We start from the raw sequence: 23,380 nt of genomic DNA on the forward strand, positions 1-23,380 counted from the left end.
GCACTCGGCAGGGTTGCCCACTCTCCCCGCTCCTGTTTATCCTAGCCCTCGAACCACTGCTCTGTAAACTCAGAACTGCGGCCCCCCTCTGTGGCATTCGAAGACACGGGACGACTCACGTAGTGTCCGCCTACGCCGACATCATTTTATATCTCCATAATCTGCAGGGCAATTTGGACCCTATACCTCAAATATTTGAGGACTTCAGGTCATTATCAGGCCTCACCATAAGCAAACCCAAGTCATACGGATTCACCTTTGCGAACGCGGGCTTGTCCATACGGATTCACCTTTGCGAACGCGGGCTTGTCCATTCCTTTACCCTTCGCACCACACGCATTCCAAATGGCAGACACCACTTTCCGCTACCTCGGGATACACATTTACAGGGATGCCGAAGTAATGATAGATGGCAACCTCGGGAGGGCCATTAGAGCACTGAAAACGCTAATCCAATTCTGGCTGTCACTGCCTCTATCGGTAGCCGGCAGAGTGGCCATCTCCAAAATGGTAATGCTCCCCCGCCTCATTTACTACTTCACCAATCTGCCATTCCTGATCCCCGCGGCGACATTTAAAACACTAGACACACTCCTCACGAACTCGTGTGGGGCGGGGCGCAGGCGCATAGGCCTTGCTAAACTACAGCTCCCCTCTGGATCCGGAGGCATGGGAGTACCAGACTTCAGGGCCTACAACTACGCGTGCCAACTACAATGGCTGGCCTATTGGTTAGCGGGTCGAAACCTCCACGAGATTACTATGACAGAGGATGATCATGCTAAAGGGGGAATCCATGCATTGCTCTTACCCCGCTCAGATCTGCCAAGAGATGCCCCACCACTCCTCCGACTTGCTGTATTATACTGGCGGAAGGTGTTGAAATATACGTCCCCGACGACCTCCTATGCCCCCACGATTCCACTTTTGGGAATCCCACTAGAGTCGGGGCCGCTCACAACAAACAAACTTATGTCCTGGCATGACGCTGGGGTGACACATGTAGGTGACCTTTTTACAGAGGGTCGCCTGCTGTCCTTTGAAGACTTCAGGGCCACACATGGCGTTCCTGGAGGCTCGTTCCTCATGCATGCTGGTCTTCGACATTACATAACGAGTAGGTGGGCACTAGGGGGGCGGGAACCACTCACAAATCCCTTACCAACTATGCAATACCTCATGGGGACGGGCAGCCACCTAACTAAGTGGCTCACTGCTAGCAGTAGAACGGGAAGGGCGGTCCCTCTATTGCCCCTCAGGACGAAATGGGAAAGAGACATAGGGAGACCGCTAAGGGATAAGGAATGGGAGCGTATCCTCCAATTTCCCAAGAAGGTAACCAGAAACCCAAAGTTCAAATTCATCCAGCTGATGTTACTACATAGAGCCTACTTGACCCCACACCGCATTCACGTGATGTTCCCTAATGCAGCTGACACATGCCCCCGATGAGACACAGACGACGCATCACTAGTAAACATGCTATGGCAATGCCCCAAGCTGGGCTATTATTGGACCACTATTAATGGCCTGCTCGAGGGAGCAGGCTCCTTGCCACAACCACTCACCCTAGAATATGTACTCCTGGGGCTGGGACCAACGGCACGCACAAGAAGCGTGGCAACACGTTTCACTGACATGGCACTATTACTAGCGAAACGAGCAATCACGATGAGGTGGAAATCACCTAGGCCACCGGATCCGGATTTGTGGAAAACAGAAGTAATTCGCTGGGGCAGGGCGGAGGGTGAAGCACTGCAAAGGGAGGAACGTCGAGGCCTCAGAAAAACACCGATTTCACTGGATTGGTTTACTATTCTGGGAATGTTTGAAGCAGGGGACGATGAGGGCTCTAATGATTCATTGCACATGTATTAAATACGTCTTGCCATTCTTAAGATTCCATGTACCGTTCGAACTGTGGTGCACTTGACGATAGTACGGGGGATCCCGTACTGTTATTGATTCTACCCCTGCCTGACTGTGTGGATAGACTTCACCGAGATACACAACAGCATGGGTGCAGCCAATGTGCATTCTGATAATTATGCGCACACATTAGGAGTGTCGGGAGGGCTTCTTGAGGGTGGCGGGAGGGTCTATTTCAGTTTGTGAAGGTTTGTTCTATTGGTTCAATTAAAGGGAAAAATTCAAAATCATAATGTACTATGTAACCATTATAACAGTGCAAGCAGGAACATGTTCCATTCTGGTTCATTGAAATGATCGTAACTGTATGTTCTTGCTTTGACCACTATGCTAATAAACAGATTTAAAAAAAAAAATAATAATAATAATAATAATAATTACATACCCAGGTCCCAGTGACGATTGTGCCTTCCCAGGCCAGGCCGCCCCCACGCTCCTCCTGCTGCTCGTGACAGTAGCTGACCTGTGACCTTCCTCCTGTATTTTTCTGCCGCAGCAGGCGACCCAGCCGCAGCTGAGCCGCCCGCACTTGTTCTTCGCGCTTTTCCAGCCGCTGCCTCCCTGCTGCCCCGCCCCCCGAATGGCCACCCCGCTCCCGCCACCCAGCGGACCCTCCCTCCCGGCTCCCTTCTTAAGGGGACTCGGCCTCGCGTCCAGGAGCGACCATTGTGCCTTCCCAGGCCAGGCCGCCCCCACGCTCCTCCTGCTGCTCGTGACAGTAGCTGACCTGTGACCTTCCTCCTGTATTTTTCTGCCGCAGCAGGCGACCCAGCCACAGCTGAGCCGCCCGCACTTCTTCGCGCTTTTCCCGCCGCTGCCTCCCTGCGGCCCCGCCCCCCACCAGCCGATTGGCCACCCCGCTCCCGCCACCCAGCGGACCCTCCCTCCCGGCTCCCTTCTTATGATGCCCCCTCACACGCGCAGCGGGCGCACCGATTGTGCGCCAAAGGTAAGCCCGTCTGCGCCCGTCCGCGCCTGGACCGTGCCCAGTGCCAGGACCCCTGGCCCCCGCCGAAGCAAGACGACCCGCCGGACCTACGACGCCGCAACACTCATCGCACTCAACACTGGCCGGAACCCTGCCTGCTACCGAGCCGCCCCGAGACGCACCCACGGACCCTTCGCCTGTCAAGCCTGCCGTTTCTCCTGCTACCGGACCTGCACGGCCCCCGCCACGCCCGGCACCAGCAGCAACCACCTGAAGTGCATCCTGCTCAACACCCGCTCCATCCACAGGCACGCCGTGGAACTCTGGGACCTGCTCGACACGACAGCACCGGACGTCGCCTTCCTCACCGAAACCTGGATGAACGCCTCCTCAGCGCCCGAAATCGCCATAGCCATCCCGGACGGATACAAGACCACCCGGAAGGACCGCATCAACCAGACGGGAGGAGGCATCGCCATCGTACACAAGAACACCATCCGCATCTCAACTAACACCGACGACACCTTCACCACCGCTGAACACCTGCAATTCCAGATATACACCGACCCCAAGACCACCCTCTGTGGCACCCTCATCTACAGACCACCGGGACCACGCACACAATTCAGCGAAGACATCGCAGACTTCATCAGCCCGCACGCCCTTCCCTCCGCCGACTACATCCTCCTAAGAGACCTCAACTTTCACCTGGAGAACAACAACGACAGAAACACCACCGCCCTGCTGGACAACCTCGCCAACCTCGGACTCAAGCAACTGGTGAACACCCCCACCCACTACGCCGACCACACGCTCGACCCAGTCTTCTCATCCAGCAAGCACATCTCCTTCAGCCACACCACCGGACTCCACTGGACCGACCACAGCTGCGTCCACTTCAGCTTAAAAAAAAAACACGACTCACCACCACCCGCAACAGGTCCCTCGCCGATGCTGGAGCAAGATCACCGCTGAGCAGCTCACCGCCTTCCTCAGCCAGAACATTCCCACCAGCACAACGGACCCCAACGAGGCAGCCAGCAACCTCACCAAGTGGCTGACCGACTGCGTAGATGACCTCGCTCCACTAAAGAACCCTTCCAGCAGACACGGCAGCAAGAAATCCCCCTGGTTCACTGACGAGCTCAAGGAATCCAAGAAGAACTGCCGCACCCTCGAGAAAGCCTGGCGACTCGACAACACCACAGACAACAGGACCGCCCTCAAGCACGCCACCCGCAAACACCATCAGCTAATCCGCGCCACCAAGAAGACGGCACTCAAAGAACGACTGGACAACAACACCCACGACAGCAAGGAACTCTTCAGCATTGTCAAAGAGTTCTCCAACCACAGCGCCGGAAACAACGACATCACTCCCTCGCAAGACCTCTGCGACTCACTCGCCTCGTTCTTCCACCGCAAGATCGCCGACATACACAACAGCTTCGACGCACAGACCACGCACCCTATCACCGAACCAACGCCCGCCACCACCACCCTCTGCAACTGGACCCCGATCAGCACCGAAGACACCACCCGCACGATGAACTCCATCCACTCCGGATCACCAAACGACCCGTGCCCACACCACGTCTTCAACAAAGCAGACGCCACCATCGCACCCCATCTCCGAGACACCATCAACTCCTCCTTCCACACAGCCACCTTCCCGGAGAGCTGGAAGCACGCCGAGCTGACCGCCCACCTGAAGAAACCAACGGCGGACCCCACCGACCTCAAGAACTACCGTCCCATCTCGCTCCTTCCTTTTCCGGCCAAAGTCATCGAGAAGACCGTCAGACAGCTGGCCGCCTTCCTCGACCCCTCGCAGTCCGGATTTCGGGCCAACCACAGCACCGAGACCGCCCTGATCGCAGCCACCGACGACATCAGAACCCTGATCGACAACGGGGAAACAGCGGCCCTCATCCTCCTGGTCCTCTCTGCGGCATTCGACACCGTCTGCCACCGAACTCTAGTGAAGAGCCTCAGCAACATCGGAATTCGAGAAAAAGCGCTGGAATGGATCACCTCGTTCCTCACCGGAAGAACCCAGAGAGTCCGCCTTCCTCCGTTCAGATCCGAGGCCACCAAAGTCATCTGCGGCGTACCACAAGGATCGTCACTCAGCCCAACCCTCTTCAACGTCTACATGAGCCCCCTCGCAGCCATCGCACGCCAGCACAACTTCAACATCATCTCCTACGCTGACGACACCCAGCTCATCCTCTCCCTCACCAGCGACCCCACCACCGCCAGAGCCAACGTACACGAAGGGATGAAAAACGTCGCCGACTGGATGAGGAACAGCCGCCTCAAACTGAACTCGGACAAGACGGAAGTCCTCATCCTGGGATCATCACCCTCCGCCTGGGACGACTCCTGGTGGCCCCCGGCCCTGGGCACCGCTCCCAAACCGACGGACCATGCACGCAACCTGGGCTTCATCCTGGACTCCTCCCTGTCAATGACCAAACAAGTCAACGCCATCTCATCCTCGTACTACAACACCCTGCGCATGCTCCGCAAGATCTTCAGATGGATCCCCACGGAAACCAGGAAGACCGTCACCCAGGCACTCGTCACCAGCCGACTGGACTACGGGAACACCCTCTATGCCGGAACCACAGCGAAACTTCAAAAAAGACTCCAACGCATCCAGAACGCCTCCGCCCGACTCATCCTCGACATCCCCCGACACAGCCACATCACCGGACACCTGAGAGACCTGCAATGGCTCCCCGTCAGCAAGAGAATCACGTTCAGACTCCTCACCCACGCACACAAGGCTCTCCACGACCAGGGCCCCAAGTACCTCAACGACCGCATGACCTTCTACACGCCCACCCGCCAGCTACGATCGACCAGCCACGCCCTTGCCACCGTACCACACATCCGCAGAGCCACCGCCGGAGGAAGATTCTTCTCCTACCTGGCAGCCAAGACGTGGAACTCCCTCCCGACCCACCTTCGGCGAACACAAGACCATCTTGCCTTCAGGAAGCAGCTCAAGACCTGGCTGTTCGAGCAGTAACTTTCCCCTCCCCCAGCGCCTTGAGACCCTTCCGGGTGAGTAGTGCGCAATACAAATGACGTGATTGATTGATTGATATTGGGTGAACCCTTCTGTTGTAACCTGATTTGCATATAGCCATGTCTGAACTGGGGTGGCAGAGTGGGCTAAAGAACGGTGATGGATTAAACCCAGATCTTTGGACTGGGTGTCAGTGTTTGATTGATTCAGATGCTCCGTCCATCACCACCCCCTTTTGTACCGCTTAATTTCAAAGACAGCACACCACATAAAATTCTTGAATTTCTCAAGTGCCCATGCACAAGCCAATGCTTCCTTTACGATGGTGCTGTATTTCTTCCCCACTTCTTGCAATGTCCAAGATGCAAACGCAATGGCACGTTCTTTGTTATCAATATGCTGACACAAAACTGCTCCCAACGCAGTAATACTAGCATCCACACTGATAACACTTCCCATGTCTAACAAAAGGATGTAACGCTGGGTGATCAATCAACATTTTCTTAACCTTTTCAGACAGCTCATTCAACTCATTTGTCCATTCAAACTTTATTTGTTTGTAAAGCACGTACATGATGAACAATAACAGCATATCTTTGCACTAAAACACATATAGTACTCACATAATCCTAAAAAAGACTTAAGTGCTTCTTTGTCTTCCGAAATAGGTGCATTATTAATTGCCTCCATCGAGCTAAATGTGGGTTTAATCCCATCACAACTCACAGTGTATCACACATACTGTGCCTGGCCCATAAAAAAACTTGCATTTATTTGGTTTGACAGGCATGCCATTTTTTTTTAAAGAATACTAAATGCTTCTTGCAGTACCACCAGATGTTCATCAGGCCCCTCAGTAAAAATTAAATTATCATCTTGGAAAGCTTGTACATACTGCATATCACCAAACAAACAATACATCATACGCTGAAACTAATCCGAAAGGCAAAACGTAAATATTTATAAGAACCAAATGGCATGACAAAATAAGTTCGTTCTTCAGACTTTTTACTCAAAGGAATTTGATAATATGCAGAATGAAGATCTACTGATGAAAAATATTTTGCTTCCCTAAGCATGTCATGAATATGAGGCAAAGGATGACACTCCACTATGATGTTCTTGTTCAAAGAACAAAAGTCCACATGTAACCGAAGATCTCCAGATTTCTTTTTGAGCAATACAACAAGGGAAACCCGTTCTGAGGATTCAGAAGGCACAACAATACTTTCCAAACGTAGATTAACAATTTTTTTAAATCATCAACACTCAATGGTATCGGCCATACCTTGTGTGTACCAGGAATAGCATTTGTTTACAACCTGATGGAATGTTCAAAAACCACAATAGAACCTACTTAGTTTACAAGCACTTCAGGAAAACTATTCGTAATAGTCTCCAAAACTTTTTTCTCCTTGTTACTTTGTATAGTCGAAATGGGAATATTCCCCAAAACCATGGCAATGTCGTTGCCAACCCTCAACAATAAACCAAGCCTAGCTTGAACTTGACAACCTAAAATAGCTCTTCCCTTAATATCTACATTGGAAATAGTCCTGCATAAACAGTCCAAATCATTTTCAAAATAACCAACCATGTCAATGTCTAACTCGCCAAACGCTTTGTGATTAAGGTCTGTAGACTAACTTAATGTCAATGTGATTCAAATTCTTCTTGTAAAATGTTGTCTGAAATAATAGTTACCAGAGATCCTGAATGTTCCATTATAACACTGCATTCTTTACATAAATGTCACAAAATGTTCCCTTTGACAATTTTTTACCATAAGAAACAGAATCAATTTTAAATGTGTGGACAACATTATTCAATTGTTCAAAGCACTCCGTATCAGTAGCTATACTATTAAATTTTAACTCGGGATGACGTCAATCTACAGAGGCTTTGAAAATTACCACATTTCTTACAATTACTAAAACATTTACAGTGCTGAACAGTTAGGGTTTTTGCTAAGATGAGTTTTTGAAGCACATCTGAAACAAAACCATCCAGGTTTTGAAGCATTAACAATCTCAAATCAGTTTTTTGTGTTAACAGCTGATACCAAAGCACTGTCAGGAACTTTACAGACAGGTGAAACGCCTTCTTTTGATGCAAGAGCTTGCGAAGAAACTAAAGATCTTTCAAACCTCTCTTTGCTAAATCCACCACTTCTTGAAGAGATGGATTTCTACAGGATAACAAACTTCCCTGAATTGTGTCTGACTAGCAGTCTTACGTAGATGTCACATCTAGAAGTAAATTCACACGTGGCAGCCAAAATGCGGAGTGATGCAACAAACTCTTCTGCCATTTCATCACTTCCTTGCTTCCTCTTAAAGAACATGAGCAGTTCTTGTAAAATACTGGGTTCATCTGAAAATTGTATTGCCATTCAAATCAAAAACAACTTTATTCGGTTTTAAAATAAAACCATAAAAGTTACACATTTCCATATTGCAGATAAAACATACAGTTCCGATAAAATATAGACACACAATACAGGAATAATAAAAGAAGAGAGAACAGAATGCCAGATGGCTAAAAATCAACTACATAGAGTGATGACGGGGTGCCTACCACCATCAAAGGGGAACTAGCTGTCCATACAAGTCCTAAATTTCCATGTGGATTTCAGGAAACCTACCATAAAAAGGTATACAATCTGGTTTCAACAGCTGCAAGTAAAAAAGGGATGGACGAACCTGGTTAAAATTCAAACTTTTTTAAAACAGTGTTAAAAAATGTCTGCGAGGTACTGCATAAAATGTACAAAAAAACAAAGTGTAGCAAATCCTGTGGAGATAGGCCGTCGCAGCCACGTGATGCTAACACCTGACCTCCACAGCTCCCTTTTGGAACAGCAAGTAATAAATGGAAGAAATCCAATCGGAACCTAGACAGTAAAAAAACACTTGTAGGTCGACAGTGGCCCCAGTTGATATGGCTCTTCTAGTGTCAAAGTAAGGTCTAGTAAGAACAAGGTTTCTTTACTGAACATGCATCACAGATTACGGCTCAGAGTCATGCTGATGTTGTAGTTCAGCACATCGAAACTTTAATAAGCACCACTTAATAAATGGAATGGGCTCATTGAGAAACAAAAAGGGTTGTAGTGGTTGCAAGGATGCTGGTCACAAATGTGTTACGTAATTGTGTGTATGCAGATGACAAACTGTCAATCAAATGTTTATGTGTTTGGCACTTGCCATGGTCTAAATGTGCGGTGAAGGAAGCGAAAGTTTGTTAGACGTCAGTGTGCTGAAACTAATTTCTGGTTGGGTGGCTCTGACCCCCGGAAAAGTCTGTAAAATGTGGCTATGGAGTAAGGACTACATATTTACACTCAGCCTAGCCAATCCAACCTCACAAACTATATACATGGAGACTTAGTTCCTCAACAGTTGCTAACACAATGCCAGAAACAAATGGACCGTGCTCTACAAGTGTCTTTAAAAAGTACCCCATTGACTGAATAACTCTAGAGCAGTCTAATGAACAGCTTACCAGGGAATGAATCTAAATAACCAGAGGCAGCAGCCATCAGTCCAAAACATAGCTCACTTCTACAACTCTAAAAAGAGTTAGACATACATATCATAGTAGGATCCTAAAAGAAGTCACATATTTAACTGTAGATTTAACTACACGAGCCTCGCTAGAGGTGCTGGTCGTCCCCATCCCTTTAATCTTATGGTAAAGTCTAGCTCCTACATAACTTACCGTGGGCCTCCATGTCTTCCTCGATCGCAAAGTGCTGCTGTAGATGCTCCCACGCGTGTCCACAGAAGTCATCCATGTGACTGGTGGTGTACTTACACTGGCCCCACTCACACTGCACCTGCACCTCCTTCTCCCTCTCAAACATCATGGTCATTGCCATAAAAAATCCAAAAGGTAGAACAAACTTCAGTGGACTAAAGCCAAGGTCCCACTCGACCAGGTGAAGGGTGACCAACCGCCCGTAAATTTCACGGACAGCCCATAATTTCGTCCGTCTGTCAGTTGTCCGGGAAGGTTTCTTTAACGGACGCCATTTGTCCGTAATTTTTGTTGGGTGACAATTGTTGGGCCAATCATGTGCCTTTCTATCGCCAACCGTTCCTCCAATCGTTGCTATGGAGAAAAAAACAAAGCGATCTACGATTGGCTTGAAAGCCATCAGCCAATCCTAGAGTTTGTTAGTACACTGCAGGAGTGTTCTTATTGGCCTGATGCGTCAGGGCCAATGAGAACAGCTACGGTACTACCGGACTTGCAGAGCACGTTTTGAGCCTTTAGCGTTTGTATGTTTGAATCACCAGTCTGCGGTGGACTACGCTTGTCCCAACACCTATCCATTCCGATTTGGTCATCGGTAAGTTCAGTTGCTGCTTTCTTTGCCTCAAGAAGCGTGATGTGCGTTTATTTTCAGTGTATGTTAACTATGCCTCACTCTTTCCGGTAACCAGAGACTGTGGCATAGTCTTCTGAAGGGGGATCAATCACGGTGTTTGTGAAATCTACACAAGGAAACGTGTGTGTTCGAGATGAATCTCCGTGCGGCATTCAAGGTTGTGTCCAGTGGTGAAAAACTTGTTTTGGGTACTGTCTGACTAGAGAATTTTTCGTGGAAAATAAAACCTAAAAACTTTATTTTATCTTAAGTGAACGGCACCGATTACCACTCATTTTCACTACTCCACAGCCTAGCCGCATGTTGTAAATGAGAAGTCCCAGGTGCAGATCACGTCATAAATACACATCCCTTCTACAGAGATTAAACTGCCCCTCGTGGTATAAATATTTAAAAGAAGATGTACATTTGGAACTTAATGAATAAAAGACACAGATCCATCCTGCAGCTGAAATGGACTCATGCCTTGCCACAATTTTAATATTAACTCACACATGCTTCCGGGCTCACGTACACTTTTTAGATATACGTGCATGTATTACCTGGAGAGATTCCCATGGGAGAGATGAGACGTTCGTCCACTATCTTTACAAGACCTCCGTTAATGGTTTGCTCTCAATTATGTAACCTGTAAAGCAGTAATATGTGTGATTACGACAACATCATTTTATAGGCTGTCCTTAAAAGGTCTACTCCCTAAAGAACGAGAACCAGCCCCCCTCAACATTTTTAGTAAATTCCTCCTATTCACATCACATGTCTTATTATTTAAATGCTAAGAGGCTGATAACAACAAGCAGCAATATTTGAGGGCAGCTGCACCCTGATGGCAAATTAATGAAGCGTTTCAGCGTTTTAATATGTAAGAAAAGCTATCAATATATCACTGTGTAAGCGCTTCTTGATGATCACAAATGTCACGCTATGGCACACTTTCATAATTTATTCCTGGCAACAGCATGATGAGTTTGACTTATAAATGACAGCACCTAAAGAGTGCATAGCTTTTTGAAAGCAATCACTCCATTCATTTTTTTAGTTGTAATTTAAGGCATTGTAGATGGTACAACTGTTCCCTATTCCAACAAGCATCTCTTCCCATTCCACAGCAGGTTATGTAGCAATTTGTGTGTAAACAGAGGCTCAAGAATTGCCTCAAACAGTCAACAATCAACTACATAACAGGAATAAAGTAAAACTACTCTTATTCAGAACTTGGTCCCCATAACGAAACGGCACAAGAATAGCCATTCCAAAGCGGTGTCTCCAGCCTTGGAGTTACACAAATTTAAGGCACAATCCGCCTCTCTATGGGGCGGAACTATGGGGTTATGCTGTAAAAGATGCCTTTAGGTTACAAGAAAATATATTTTTTAGGAAATTACTAGGTATCCCACGGCATACACCACTACTTCCCCCTTATTGGATTTAGGCATTCATCGCAATGACGACCTCGTGGCCCTACGGCCTTTAATGTTTTGGGTCCGCGTGTGGTCTACTGATGAACTAGCTGATTACAGAGATGCACTAAAAGAAATTCTAAGAATAAAAAACAATATAAGGTTGCCATGGTTGAGCCACATTGAGGGCTGGTTATCCAAGTTGGGTTTGAAACACTAATGGGAAGATCCTGATAGCCTAACTCTGAGCTGTAAAAAGGTGCTGAAATTAAGTTATTGGGAGTTTGTCTCAAACTCTCATTTAAAAAGCTCTAAGTTAGGCTCTCTATCACTAAGGTTTCTTGCAAAGAAATGTGACAGTAGATTTGAGCCTTTCATGGATGAAATTTCACCTAGCCTCGCAAAATCTCTGTATTTAAAATTCCGTTATGGTATATTGCAGATTAAAGAAAATACTACTAACTGGACGGATAACGTAGGGAATGATGTTGGGTCCGGTTGCGAACTTTGTAATACTGGTGTAAAAGAAGATGAGGCTCATGTATTATTCTTCTGCCCAGCTTACGCCCGTCCTAGAAGAAAATGGATAAAGCCTATTTGTCGTCTTTTGGGCTCCAGACGCTTTAGCAAGGCAGAAAGAATACTCAAAACGGAAACCACCCAACCAATTGTATTTAGTATAAGTAGATATCTTTTTTCTGTGTACCTAGTAAGGAGAATAGGGGGCTTGAAGCTATAGGGTTCTGTAGTATAATTTGCAAACCAGTCCAAACAAGCGTCAAAAGTTAAGCAAAGACCCACAAATGATACTGCAAAATCTTATAGTAGTTGGCTTAAATGAATTGAAAATATTGCAAACTACGTTTAAAATACCTGCTTTTTAATGTTTTATACCCCAATGTTTTTAGAATCTACTTTGTATTTATTCTTTTAAAAAAAAAACCTTGCAATAACCTTTAATGGACCTTATAGAGTGGACATATGATTATGTTGGAAAAGAAGGGAACGGGCTGGGTATATTTGATTGGTTTTTATTGTATGTACGTCTTTTATGGTTTTTTGATAACTGAAATAAAGATTATTGATTTGAATAAGTGGATTATAAATTAACAGAGCACCCGGTTGCCTTGAGGTTAGCTACAATCTCTCTAATTCTACATACATGGATACACACACTTATCAATGCACTGTATAATAGACAAAATGAAAACTATATAAAAAAAATAGGTAAATATATACCTACAATTGGATAATTTTCTAATGCGCCCCTCCAAGTTCCCTCTTCGGTCCAATGCATTTAAAAGGAAGTCGATGCAGAGCGCGTGCCTCCGTGTCAGTACACCTTTAAAAGGGGTGTTCATGGCTGTTTGTCAGTGTAAATGTCAGCGCTCTCAAGGCTTCTGATCTTTTAGTCCTGTACTTCTATTTCTGGCCTGTTATGATTTTTATGCGCGCGCACACACCCTTTAAGTGGGCCTGGTCTTGCCGGTGTTCAGCACCAGCAGTTCTAAAAAGCAGGTGATGAGACTGGTCCCTTCACTGTCTTTCATGTGAATTTCAAGGAGAGTTGTTCTTTTATAGTGTTCTCATTTCAAAACGGGAGCATTTTCAATATGCTATACTACGAAGCCATGGCTATTGCTTATTCATGTTGTGCAACTAAAACCCATTGACAAAGTCAATAGTACTGGCTTGTTGTAAGGGTAGTGTTACTTGCTGAATTGTATACCTGGATGTAATGACAGGAGTTCCAAATTGCCAGTCGGATGGCAACCTGAGAAGCTAAAGCTTAGATTTTCAGCTTAGGTGCTTTTAAGCCGGACCCTTAATTACATTGATCACGCCACTTTGCGAGGCCCCCCAGTTTTTCCATCCCACTTAAAGCCCTGTGTGTGTGTGTGTGTGTAAATATATATTTTGCTATGTTATCTATGTAAATGCGTGCGTATGGCAGGATTGCCAGCCTAAGCCCCCTGCCCTCCTCCCACTCTGTCTCCTCTGAGCATGCAGTCGGCCTTCTCCTGCGCTGCTTGGAAGAGGCAGATACATTATTTCCAACGTTAGATGTGCCTGTAAAAATTCTGGAAACATGAGCAGAACTTTCAACAGGGCTTTGGTTTGCAGGAGGACTTGGCCTTTGTTCTAAAATCCGAGACGTACTTAACATGAAGAAAAGCTTCGGGACAGTACTCTGAAATCTGTGACAGTCCCGGGATGTCTGGTCACCCTACCACAAACAACGTCCATACCACCACCACGTCCCTCTTCAAGCGTGTCCTTCCTTACCACTCCTACTGAAGCCCTTTGTAATAGCAAATGTAATTTTTAAAAATACGAACTTGCACTTGGTTTCATCGCTACCTGGTTACATTTATAAAGCACCCTGTGCCTAAGTGAAGCATCGGGACGCTTTAAAATGTAGGTCTGGTGCGACAATGAAAGCCGGGAGCTCACCAGGTAAGAATCGAATGGATGTTTGTGTAAGGAGACTTTCAGCAGCTTTCTCCATTAAGATGCCTCATTACGAAATAATATAAACGCGGATAAACATCCAGAGAGGATGTCTCTGTAAAGGTAACTGGTGCCTGTGTAAAGCACTCCAAAATACAACTGCCCAGAATCATAGAATGTTGTTGGGTGAATGCAGAGACTCGATTGCGAGGCTGTGATGTAATGGCCAGAGCCGCCAACTTTGGCGATGGGGAACCAGGTTCAAGTTTCGGCATCGGCCCAACATTCTGCTATTCTGGGAAAATCCCTTCATCTCCCTGTGCCTACCATAAACAAATGCGTTCTCATGTAAAGCAGTCCATTACCTTCTGTTGAGTTACCGCTATGAAAAAAATAGGGGTTAACAGATCTTTTCTCGCTCCCCCAGGTTGGTATAAACTGTGGCGGATATCACCCCCTGGCAGTGTTCCCACGACCGCGAAGAATCTCGAACCACAGACCATTCGCTCATGGGGCTATATGTAAAACACCTTTTTTGAAAGTATAAATCAAAACTGCCAATTAGCCTATGCTTGGACCATCGGGTAACTAAAAACACAGTACCTTTTGTGAATAATTGTAGATGTTATTTATACAATTAGCATGCCCTTCGACTATTGACTCACTTTTGGCCAGTAGAGACCTCCAAGATCCTGCTGTACCTCTGTCCGCCCTAGTACTTCCGGGTCGTATCGTGGCCAATCCCATGGCTGAAAATTTTCTTGGAGTGGGCACAACTCGAAATGTAGACGATGACCTAGGATTGGAGAATTTTTGGCACCTCAACCAATCTTAATGTGCTGTGTGAAATTCTGATGTGCTTATTAGCTGTGTCGTCCACGCGTGCCTCTGAGGTGCAGAGACCGAATCTGTCTGACCCGACTTACTATATAGCTGACAGGTGGGCTTCTGAGTGGATGTGTTCCCAGTTTGAAGTTAGCCTCTGTTTCTGCCAGAAGCCTAGCCGTAGGTTGACCGTAAAATCTTAATCGCTGGCATAACACCCTCCTATCCAGATCATTTCCTGTTTTTCCTCGTGGAGTGGGAGACTTCGGGCGCATGCGCCAGATGTAAGGCAGCGCGCGCATTTTAGTGCGCAATACTTTAAAAACAAGCTTTCGCAATGCAATAGAACTCGCATTTACGTGAGTCCTATTGCATTTGAAACGGGGGTGCGGGCAGGCTAAAAGGCCTGAATGAGAAGGGGGGGGGGCAGAGAAATCGGACTGCGGGAGGGGGCGTGGGTGGGGGGGACACAGGAAAGAAAATAGTGTTGCGAGTAAAGGGGCCAGTAGCCCTGAAGGATACAAATGACTGACATGGCTGTCATGGGGCCCGACTAACAAACTTAAAAACAATCGGAAACCAGCATTTATAACCTAAGCCAATGAAGATGGCCCAGAGAGAAATTGCATATGCCCAGGATCAGACAATGTTTGCAGAAACCGGGCAGGTTTCATAAATACAGGAGACCGTATTCATTTAAGAATATTTTAAGATATTGGCACCATAAAGGTGAAAACTTTAAATGTTCCTGTAGGCCAGTCCGCCTCTGACTCCTTATTCCACGTTTGTTTAGTTAGTTTAAACATTTCAGTTTTACAAATGCTGTGCTTCTCCTATGCCTCAGTCTCCGGTGACCAGATCAGCCGAAAAACGTCTGACTCTCCGGTCCCAGTATTATGTTTAGGCCTAACAATGTTGCGTGATAGTAGCATGCACACGTTGCGTCATCGCATCCAAACATAACTCCACATACTGAGTGCCACAATTTCATCTTACCTGCAACCAAGCTTCCAGTCAGAAGTATCCAAAGTAAGTGCTTGCTTCATCATAATGTGACATGGGTTTTATGTAATTCTTTTACACTCTTCTTGCTTTGTCACACTCTAAGACTCCCAAACTGAATAGGCGAGCCATCTAACAATTTTCTGTTACTTTCTTTAAATGTGTAGCAGTGTTTACCAAGTTAGGTTGCCTTTACCGTGCTTTTCTTACTCTGTTTATATTAAGAGCACGTCATAATTGCTTTTGGGTTACCGGCCGACACTTTAGTTTAAATTTGCAATTCTAAGCCCCAATGTGGCCATTGTTTTCTTCACCAATGGAGATTTTCTTTGCGTGCTTATACCTTTTTTTTTTTTTGTTTGTTTTTTTTTTACATATTTTAGGTCATAGCTGCAGAGGTGACTCTGGTGTACCATTCTGTGAAGCATCACATCCCCTACCGCTCCCTGGATTGTGGCATCAAGCTAAGCAAATTAATGTATCCCGACTCATCCATATCAATGGAAGCATCTTGTGGCCGCACAAAGGCCTCGAGCATCACTCAGAATGTGCCTGCACCTCTATCATTGCAGCGAGCACAAGAAGACTTAAAAGATGGATATTTTTCCGTTTGTAGTGACGCCTCAAACAAAGGTAACCTTAAACTCTATCCACTTTAGTTGCTGCACTTTAATTTCACCTCCAGCGTGGCCTACACACTGCTGAATTTCTACGAGGATGCAGCAGAGACTGCTACAGCTATTGCACAGCAGATCACAGCAAAATTAAATAACCATGGTTTGAAAATGGAGCACGTCGCGGCATACTGTGGGGACAACGCAAGTGTTGACTATGGACGACCTCATTCTGTTCCAGCATTTGAAGGGAGCAAATGGAGACCTCCTGCCTGCAAACTGTTCTGCCCATATCCTGCATAACTGTGCTAAACAAGCTATTAATGGACTTTCAATGGATGTAGAATCCTTTGTTCTAAAAGTCTACAGCCATTTCTCTTCTTCTACAAAGTGGACAGCGGGGTTGAAAGGGTTTTTCACTTTTGTGGTCCTAGAGTGGCAGCCTTTGTTTCGGCATGTCCCAACACGGTGGCTCACATTGTTCCCAGTCACTGCGCAACTGTTGAAGTGCTGGGCAGCACTAAAATCCTATTTCCTTTCCCTTGGGCCAGAAAAAAGGCCCGGGATGAGACAGATCCCGGGCACACACAGAGCCGCACCCGAACGTTTAACAGGTCTTTAAAAGACCATTTGAATGTTAATTAGGCCTTGCAGTTGTTTCACCCCTTCTAAGAGCCCCTGCAGCCCCACTCTGCCTACTGATTAAAGGTTCAGCCCCCCCCCCCCCGAAATTTGGCTCTAGTTGCGCCTCTGCCCATAGAGGACGAAGAGTGTCTGACAGGGATTGGGTGGCTGTCCTGGCCCACAACGTCTGTAATTGGTTAGTCTAGAGAAAAGCCAGCCCCTAGGAAATGTATTAAAAAAAATAAAAAAGCAAAGGGGTGGGAGGTTGACAGCTCACGTAAGTGAAGTCTCAGCTACCCCGGAAGTGTGGTGAATGAGTCATCATAGCTCTTACTAAAAGCTAGAGCGCTGACTCTGTTCACATAATGTGCTAGCATTGGACGTCAAGTTGTAAGAACTAACGGGCCTCAGCATCCTTTTAATTCTTTTAAGCTCCTAAGGAGTGGGAAATATCCTAAGAAATACGATGGAAAATTACAGTTCTGGTAAGAACACGTAGGCGAGGAGTACTCTTAGTAATTCAGATTTGAAAGTTCATTTAACATTTTAAACCTATCTTCGTGCTTACAACATTCACCAAATATAACAGTAGTTAAACCACAATAGTCACTTTACACCAGATGTGTACTCACTGCAACACATCACCTTGGACCTCACATACAAGTTTAGCCTCACAATCCATTAATTTTCTACCGCCTCTTCTATATCTGCCAAGTTTCCCCGGTCATTGTGTGATATGCCGTGCCAGGTCGGGCTTTCTTTGAATTCTGGGACTTGCAGTCTTGTTTATTCCATTAAAGGGGACTTAAATCCCAGGATTCAAATGACAACAAGCATTTGCAATGCAATCAGTCTTGCATTTGTGAAAGTTAGAGCTATTGCATGTATGTTGTTGGTAGTGAAAGTATGTGGTCTGAATTGTTGGTTGTGGAATTCTGTGGAGTGTGATTATGTGGTGTGGGGTGTGATCGTGTATTGGAAATATGTAGTATGGTGACTATATAGGGGTGAGAGTTGTATAGAATAGGTAGGAAGATTGAGAGAAGTAGTTTGTGTATGAAGTGGTGAATGAACTCTAGATAAAGTAGTAGGAGTGGATGATGCACTGGGGAAAATTGAGTGCTGGGATATGAGGCTGCGTGTTCAGATCCTGTTTCTGAATAAAGAGGCAATGACAGACCTGGCCAACAAATTTTAAGACACATCAAGCAAAACCCTCACTGTGCTGCATTAGCAATTAAATGCCCATTTCATCTGAAATGATTTCAGCCTTGCTGGCATTTCAGCCATGGCATCTTTCTGTACTAAGATTACTGAGACTGTACTCGCAATGTTAATGTTAAAACTACAGGAAGCTTTGGGCCAGGGCTGGCAGAAGGTGTCCATTCTAACAAGTGGCCTTTTGGCAGCTGTGCACTTCAGCAACGTCAATTACACACATTTCTAGTGAGTGAATCCTTTTGATTTATATGGTAACAAAAAAGTGTCCTGTGACTGTTTTTGGAGTCAATATTACAATCACCAATTGGTGTCTACCGCTTTGTGTAATAATTACCTTTGTAAAAGGCCATCTGTATGTGTCTTACCTGTAAGAATCCAGGCAGCTGTTAACAGGATTGATAAGGGAAATTAAAGCTTCAAATGGCGCTAATAAGTTCATGCATAAACAACTGTTTGATAGAATTATCAAGCCAGTTGTGTAACCCATCGGAGCAAAGACCACAGCAGAAAAGGTGCCGTGCAATATTTGTGCAGTTTACTGGGCTGCACACATTCTGAGATATAATCTCGTCCTGAACACCCACAAGGCTTTCAGAGGTACCAGATGCTTTCAGTGACCCTGCAATGAGGGCCCCAGGGGGAGCGTAGCGAGAGCAGTCTCCCCCTGGGGTTTTTCGCCCAAATGGAACGGGCCGTATTCTGATTGGTGGGAGGTGCGGCGAAGGCGCGTGAGGGGAAAACGTTGGTAGCTGCGCATTCGGCTCGAGTTACCTTGTGAGGAGGCAGGCTGGAGGGCGGGGGAGGGGTTTCGGGCTGCGAAATTGGCTGGAGACGTTGTCAGAGAGGCCGGTTCGTTTTGCCGAGGTGTGAGGGGATGCTTTGACGCGGAGGCCCCTGCTGTTCAGTGGCTCCTGCCACCTTCGCGTGGCTGAGACACGGGGTCCTCTGGGCGTCATAGGCTCCTGGTGCTGTTGTGCAGTCCAGAGGAAGGCGGGTCTGTTTACAGTGTGTTCCCCTTTGCAAGGTAGGCTTCCCTCTCACTAGTGGGCACTGAGGCGTAGCTCGCTTTCATTTGAGGTGGCTCTGCCCTGGTCCCCTGTTGAGGTGCTAAGTACTGCTGTTGCTCTGCACTGTCCCAGCTGGATTTTTGGAAGCTCGGCAGGTGAGGTGGGTTTTCCCTCAGTGCTTTATGGCACCCTGCTACGAAATTGTGTGGATTTATGTCCTTTGGGCCTGGACTAGCAGCCTTGGTGGTATAGGTTGTCTCTTGGGGGACACTTTTCAGAGGCCGCATTGTTGTATTTGTTCCAATGGTGCATTTCTCATATGTATCAGACATCCTGTTTTAATTGCCTGTTGCCTTCAAACTTACTTCAGTGCATGTAGAAGTCAAAGACATTGTTGCCTGTATGACATGCCTATAGCTTTTCTGTTTCACCACAGGTTGAGTAATCTGTAATGTGCAGAGCTTGTAATTGAAGTTAAAGCAGATTGAGGGTCCCATGGGAGCGCAATGCGGTGCTACAGCGCGTGTGTCATAAACGCGCGCAATTGCGCATTAAGGGAGTTACAGTTGGAGGAGCCAGGCAGAAGGGTGGGAGAGTTGCTCAGGAGGCAAATTCCCCTCAGGTTATTTATATATTTGAAGGGTGCGCTGCCTCCACCGGCGGCATGGTGCTCAAGGCGGAATTACTGGAGGCTTTGAAAGTAATTCAGGAGGTGGGCAGAGAAGACCTGCTGTCTTCAGAAGCTCGGTTGGTGGCGGAGGCCCCACAAAAGTTGCCCAAGCGTCTAGCTGCTAGAGGAGTCCAGCGTGCAGTAGAAGCATGCTTACCTCAGCATGCGTCGCGGGGCCGCGGCTCGGCGCGCCTTAAGCGGAGTAGACTGCACAGTGTTGGTGCCGGTACTGGTGCGGTGCAACAGGTGGTGAAGAGGAGGGCGCATTCTTTGTCTCCCGCTAATCCTTTGAGTGCTCCACCACCCCCCCCCCACCACCCCAAGCCCTTGGTGATTTTGATTCTGTGCAGGGTATGGGCGTGTTCGGGAGTGGAAGTGAGTGTTTTGCGGAAGGGTCGCGCGCCGCCTGCCAGGTTCAGGCCCCGTGGTGGGAGGGGCGGGGGTTTGACAGGGCCATGTTTTTATCAAATGAGGAGGCAACAGGTCCGCAGAGGATTGAGTTGTGCCAGGTTTCTCATGATGGCCCATTTTTGAGCAGGACAGAAGGCTGGGGCGAGTTGTGCACCAGCCGAACCTCCAGCTGGTCGAGTATCCTAGCAACAGTGATGATGAAGTTAGTTTTGCCCCATTGTCTTCCCCCTCTCACCATCAACCTATTGAGGGTTTTGTGGTCAATGATGCCCCTGCCAGCGAACCTGACCAGGGTGTGGTCCATGGGTCCACCATTACGGCTAAGGACACCAGGTCTAGCAGTTTAGAGAGCCAGCCACACCTTGTTGGAGGTCGAGGGAATTTGGAAGGCTTTTTTGAGCTTGATTTAGACTTAGAGGAGGTGAGTGCCCCATATTAGGTGAGACTGCTCGCTGGTGGGCAGGCAGTGGCCCGTGACAGGATGCTAAGCCGCTTACATACGGAGTATGATTTTCCGCGTGCCCCAGCGCCCCCCCCCCCGCCCCCCCTTGGTCCACGGCGGGAGCGAAGCAGAGGGTCAATAGGTGTGGATAGCTTCTGCAAACAACGTTTGTTTAGAACGGGAGGGGAAGTGTATGAGGAAGATGCGAAGCGGTTGCACTGCTCTTCGGGTTCGAGCGACCCGACGATGCAACTTGGTGCAGAACAAGCCGCTGCTAAAGGATTCCATAATGTTTGTACGGCGGCACCAGTAGCGGTTGCCACACATTTCATTTCATTCTCTGACGGGTCTAGTGCGGATTCTAGGTGTGCGGGCAGGCCTGTAGAGCGTGGGTCTGTCATTAATTGGCGGTATTTTGATGGAGGAGAGGGAGATAGGGAGTGTCCAGATAGCAGTAATGCTGGAAAGGGTGCTGTGGGCTTTGATGAAGGTGGGGAAGAGGGTTTTGGTGATCTGGAAGAGAGTGAAATTTACGAAAGGCTGCCCAAAGGAACACGTTCTTTTGAATTGGAAGGGGAACGGGAGGTGGGACGAGGGCAACCTCCTTTGTTAACTCATTGCAGAAGTCAAGAGCGGACCCAGCAGTTACAAGGAAGAGGCCTCAATACAGAGAACACGCGAAGAAAGCTCGTTCAGAATTTCAAGAGAGAACGGATCAGTTGACATGTGGTAAGCAGCAGTGGTGGGGGGTATGGGACTCTAATGATAGAATTTTGGGTAATGATGGGGAGGAGGGTGAGTTGTCACATAGGCACTTTAACAAGATGGTTCGGCGGGAGGATTCTTTGGTCACTGAGACTGAGGTAGTTGACGCATACATTGAAAACAAAGGTGAGAAGGTGAAACAGGTTAAGCCTTGCAACACAGATAACCAAGGCAGTGTGGGGCCAGGTTCTAATAAAAGGCTTCCATATATGGGCTGGCTATGCCATTGGGTACTCATTTATCAGCAGTTACAAAGAGACGAATTTGGGATCACGAGTACGTGGATGTTATTAGGTTATTTCATAGGGAAGTGCAGGCAAGGGAAGGGTCAAAAGAAGAAGAGTGGGAATTGGCGAGACACCCAAGAGTTCCTCGTAACATTGAAAATTGGACCTCAGCATTCCTCATTTTTGCGAGTATATATGCTGAGAGATATCCTGACAGGGCAGTTGCTCTTTTCAAGTATATGGACATAGTGAGGATGGCTCAGATGCACTTTGGGGGGTATTCCTGGCTTAATTATGACGAGGAGTTTAGAGCCAGGATGAGCATTTGGAATGAGAAACCCTGGGGGGATGTTGACGTGGAGTTGTGGTTGCAATGGATGTCGTCAGCACACCCACCGGTGACAATGCACACGGCAAGTGGCCTGCCCGTTGTATATCGGCCCTTTCTGCAATGTCCCGCCCTGCAAGGGGGCGGGTGGAACAGGTAGAGGTCAGGCGGCTGGATGGGGAGCGTGCTGGAACTTTAATCGGGGATTCTGTGACAGACCAGCATGTTGTTTCCGATACGAATGTTCGCAATGTGGGGGACGGCATGCAATTCTCCAATGTTTGGCAGGGGGACAAGGCCCACAAGAGCAGGGTTTTAATGCCAGAGGACGCGGGGCGGCATTCCCTCTTATGGCAAAAAGCACATACACCAGTTAAGTTGGATGCATTGGTTCCCTGGTTAGAAAGCTATCCTGACAGGCAAGCGATAAGTAAATTGTTTTGGGGTTTTAAAGAAGGGTGCAAGATCAGTTACCAGGGTCCCCGAGTAAGGCGTTGGGCAGATAAACTCAGATCGGCTAAGGAATTACCGCAGATTGTAAGAGCAAAGTTGGAGGAAGAAGTAGCCCTGGGTAGAACAGTAGGCCCCTTTTTGCATTGCCCTTTGTCTAACTTGATTTACTCTCTTTTGGGGGTCATTCCAAAAAAAGACACCTGGGGATTTCAGGATGATCCAACATTTGTCGTGGCCGGAAGACAGTTCAGTCAATGATTTCATTTCTCCAACAGACTCGGCAGTGTCATACACGTAGGTCGATGAGGCATTGCGAATGATACATTCCCTAGGCGAAGGAACAGAGTTGACTAAATGCGACATAAAGTCGGCATTCAGGCTTTTACCAATTCAAGCGACAGATTTTGAACTTTTAGGCATGTTTTTTGAGGGAGCCTACTATGTAGATAGAGTGCTCCCCATGGGATGTGCGGTGTCTTGTGCACTATTTGAGACTTTTAGCTCTTTTTTTGCATTGGGTTTTTTCTCAAGTTTGTACGCCAGCTATGGCCTGCCTCTACTTGGACGATTTCTTGTTCATGGGGCATGCCAGGACACAGCAATGCCAGCAGGCGTTGATTACATTTTAGAAGCTAGCTCAAGAATTTGGTGTG

At 47.3% G+C, this 23,380-nt stretch overlaps 1 protein-coding gene across 1 annotated transcript in view; it reads right to left on the reverse strand.

The window, feature by feature from the left end:
* LOC147666301 (histone H4 transcription factor-like) overlaps positions 1 to 9,919 on the reverse strand; it is a 157,018-nt gene extending 147,099 nt beyond the window's left edge. Inside the window, 1 exon segment of the mRNA XM_086949149.1 lies at positions 9,615 to 9,919. Within this exon segment, the coding sequence (XP_086805275.1) occupies positions 9,615 to 9,774 (160 nt within the window). The 5' untranslated portion in view covers positions 9,775 to 9,919.
* Positions 9,920 to 23,380: the final 13,461 nt, after the last annotated feature.

The sequence above is a fragment of the Lissotriton vulgaris genome, unplaced genomic scaffold (assembly GCF_964263255.1).
Source record: "Lissotriton vulgaris unplaced genomic scaffold, aLisVul1.2 SCAFFOLD_710, whole genome shotgun sequence".
Lineage (NCBI taxonomy): Eukaryota > Metazoa > Chordata > Amphibia > Caudata > Salamandridae > Lissotriton > Lissotriton vulgaris.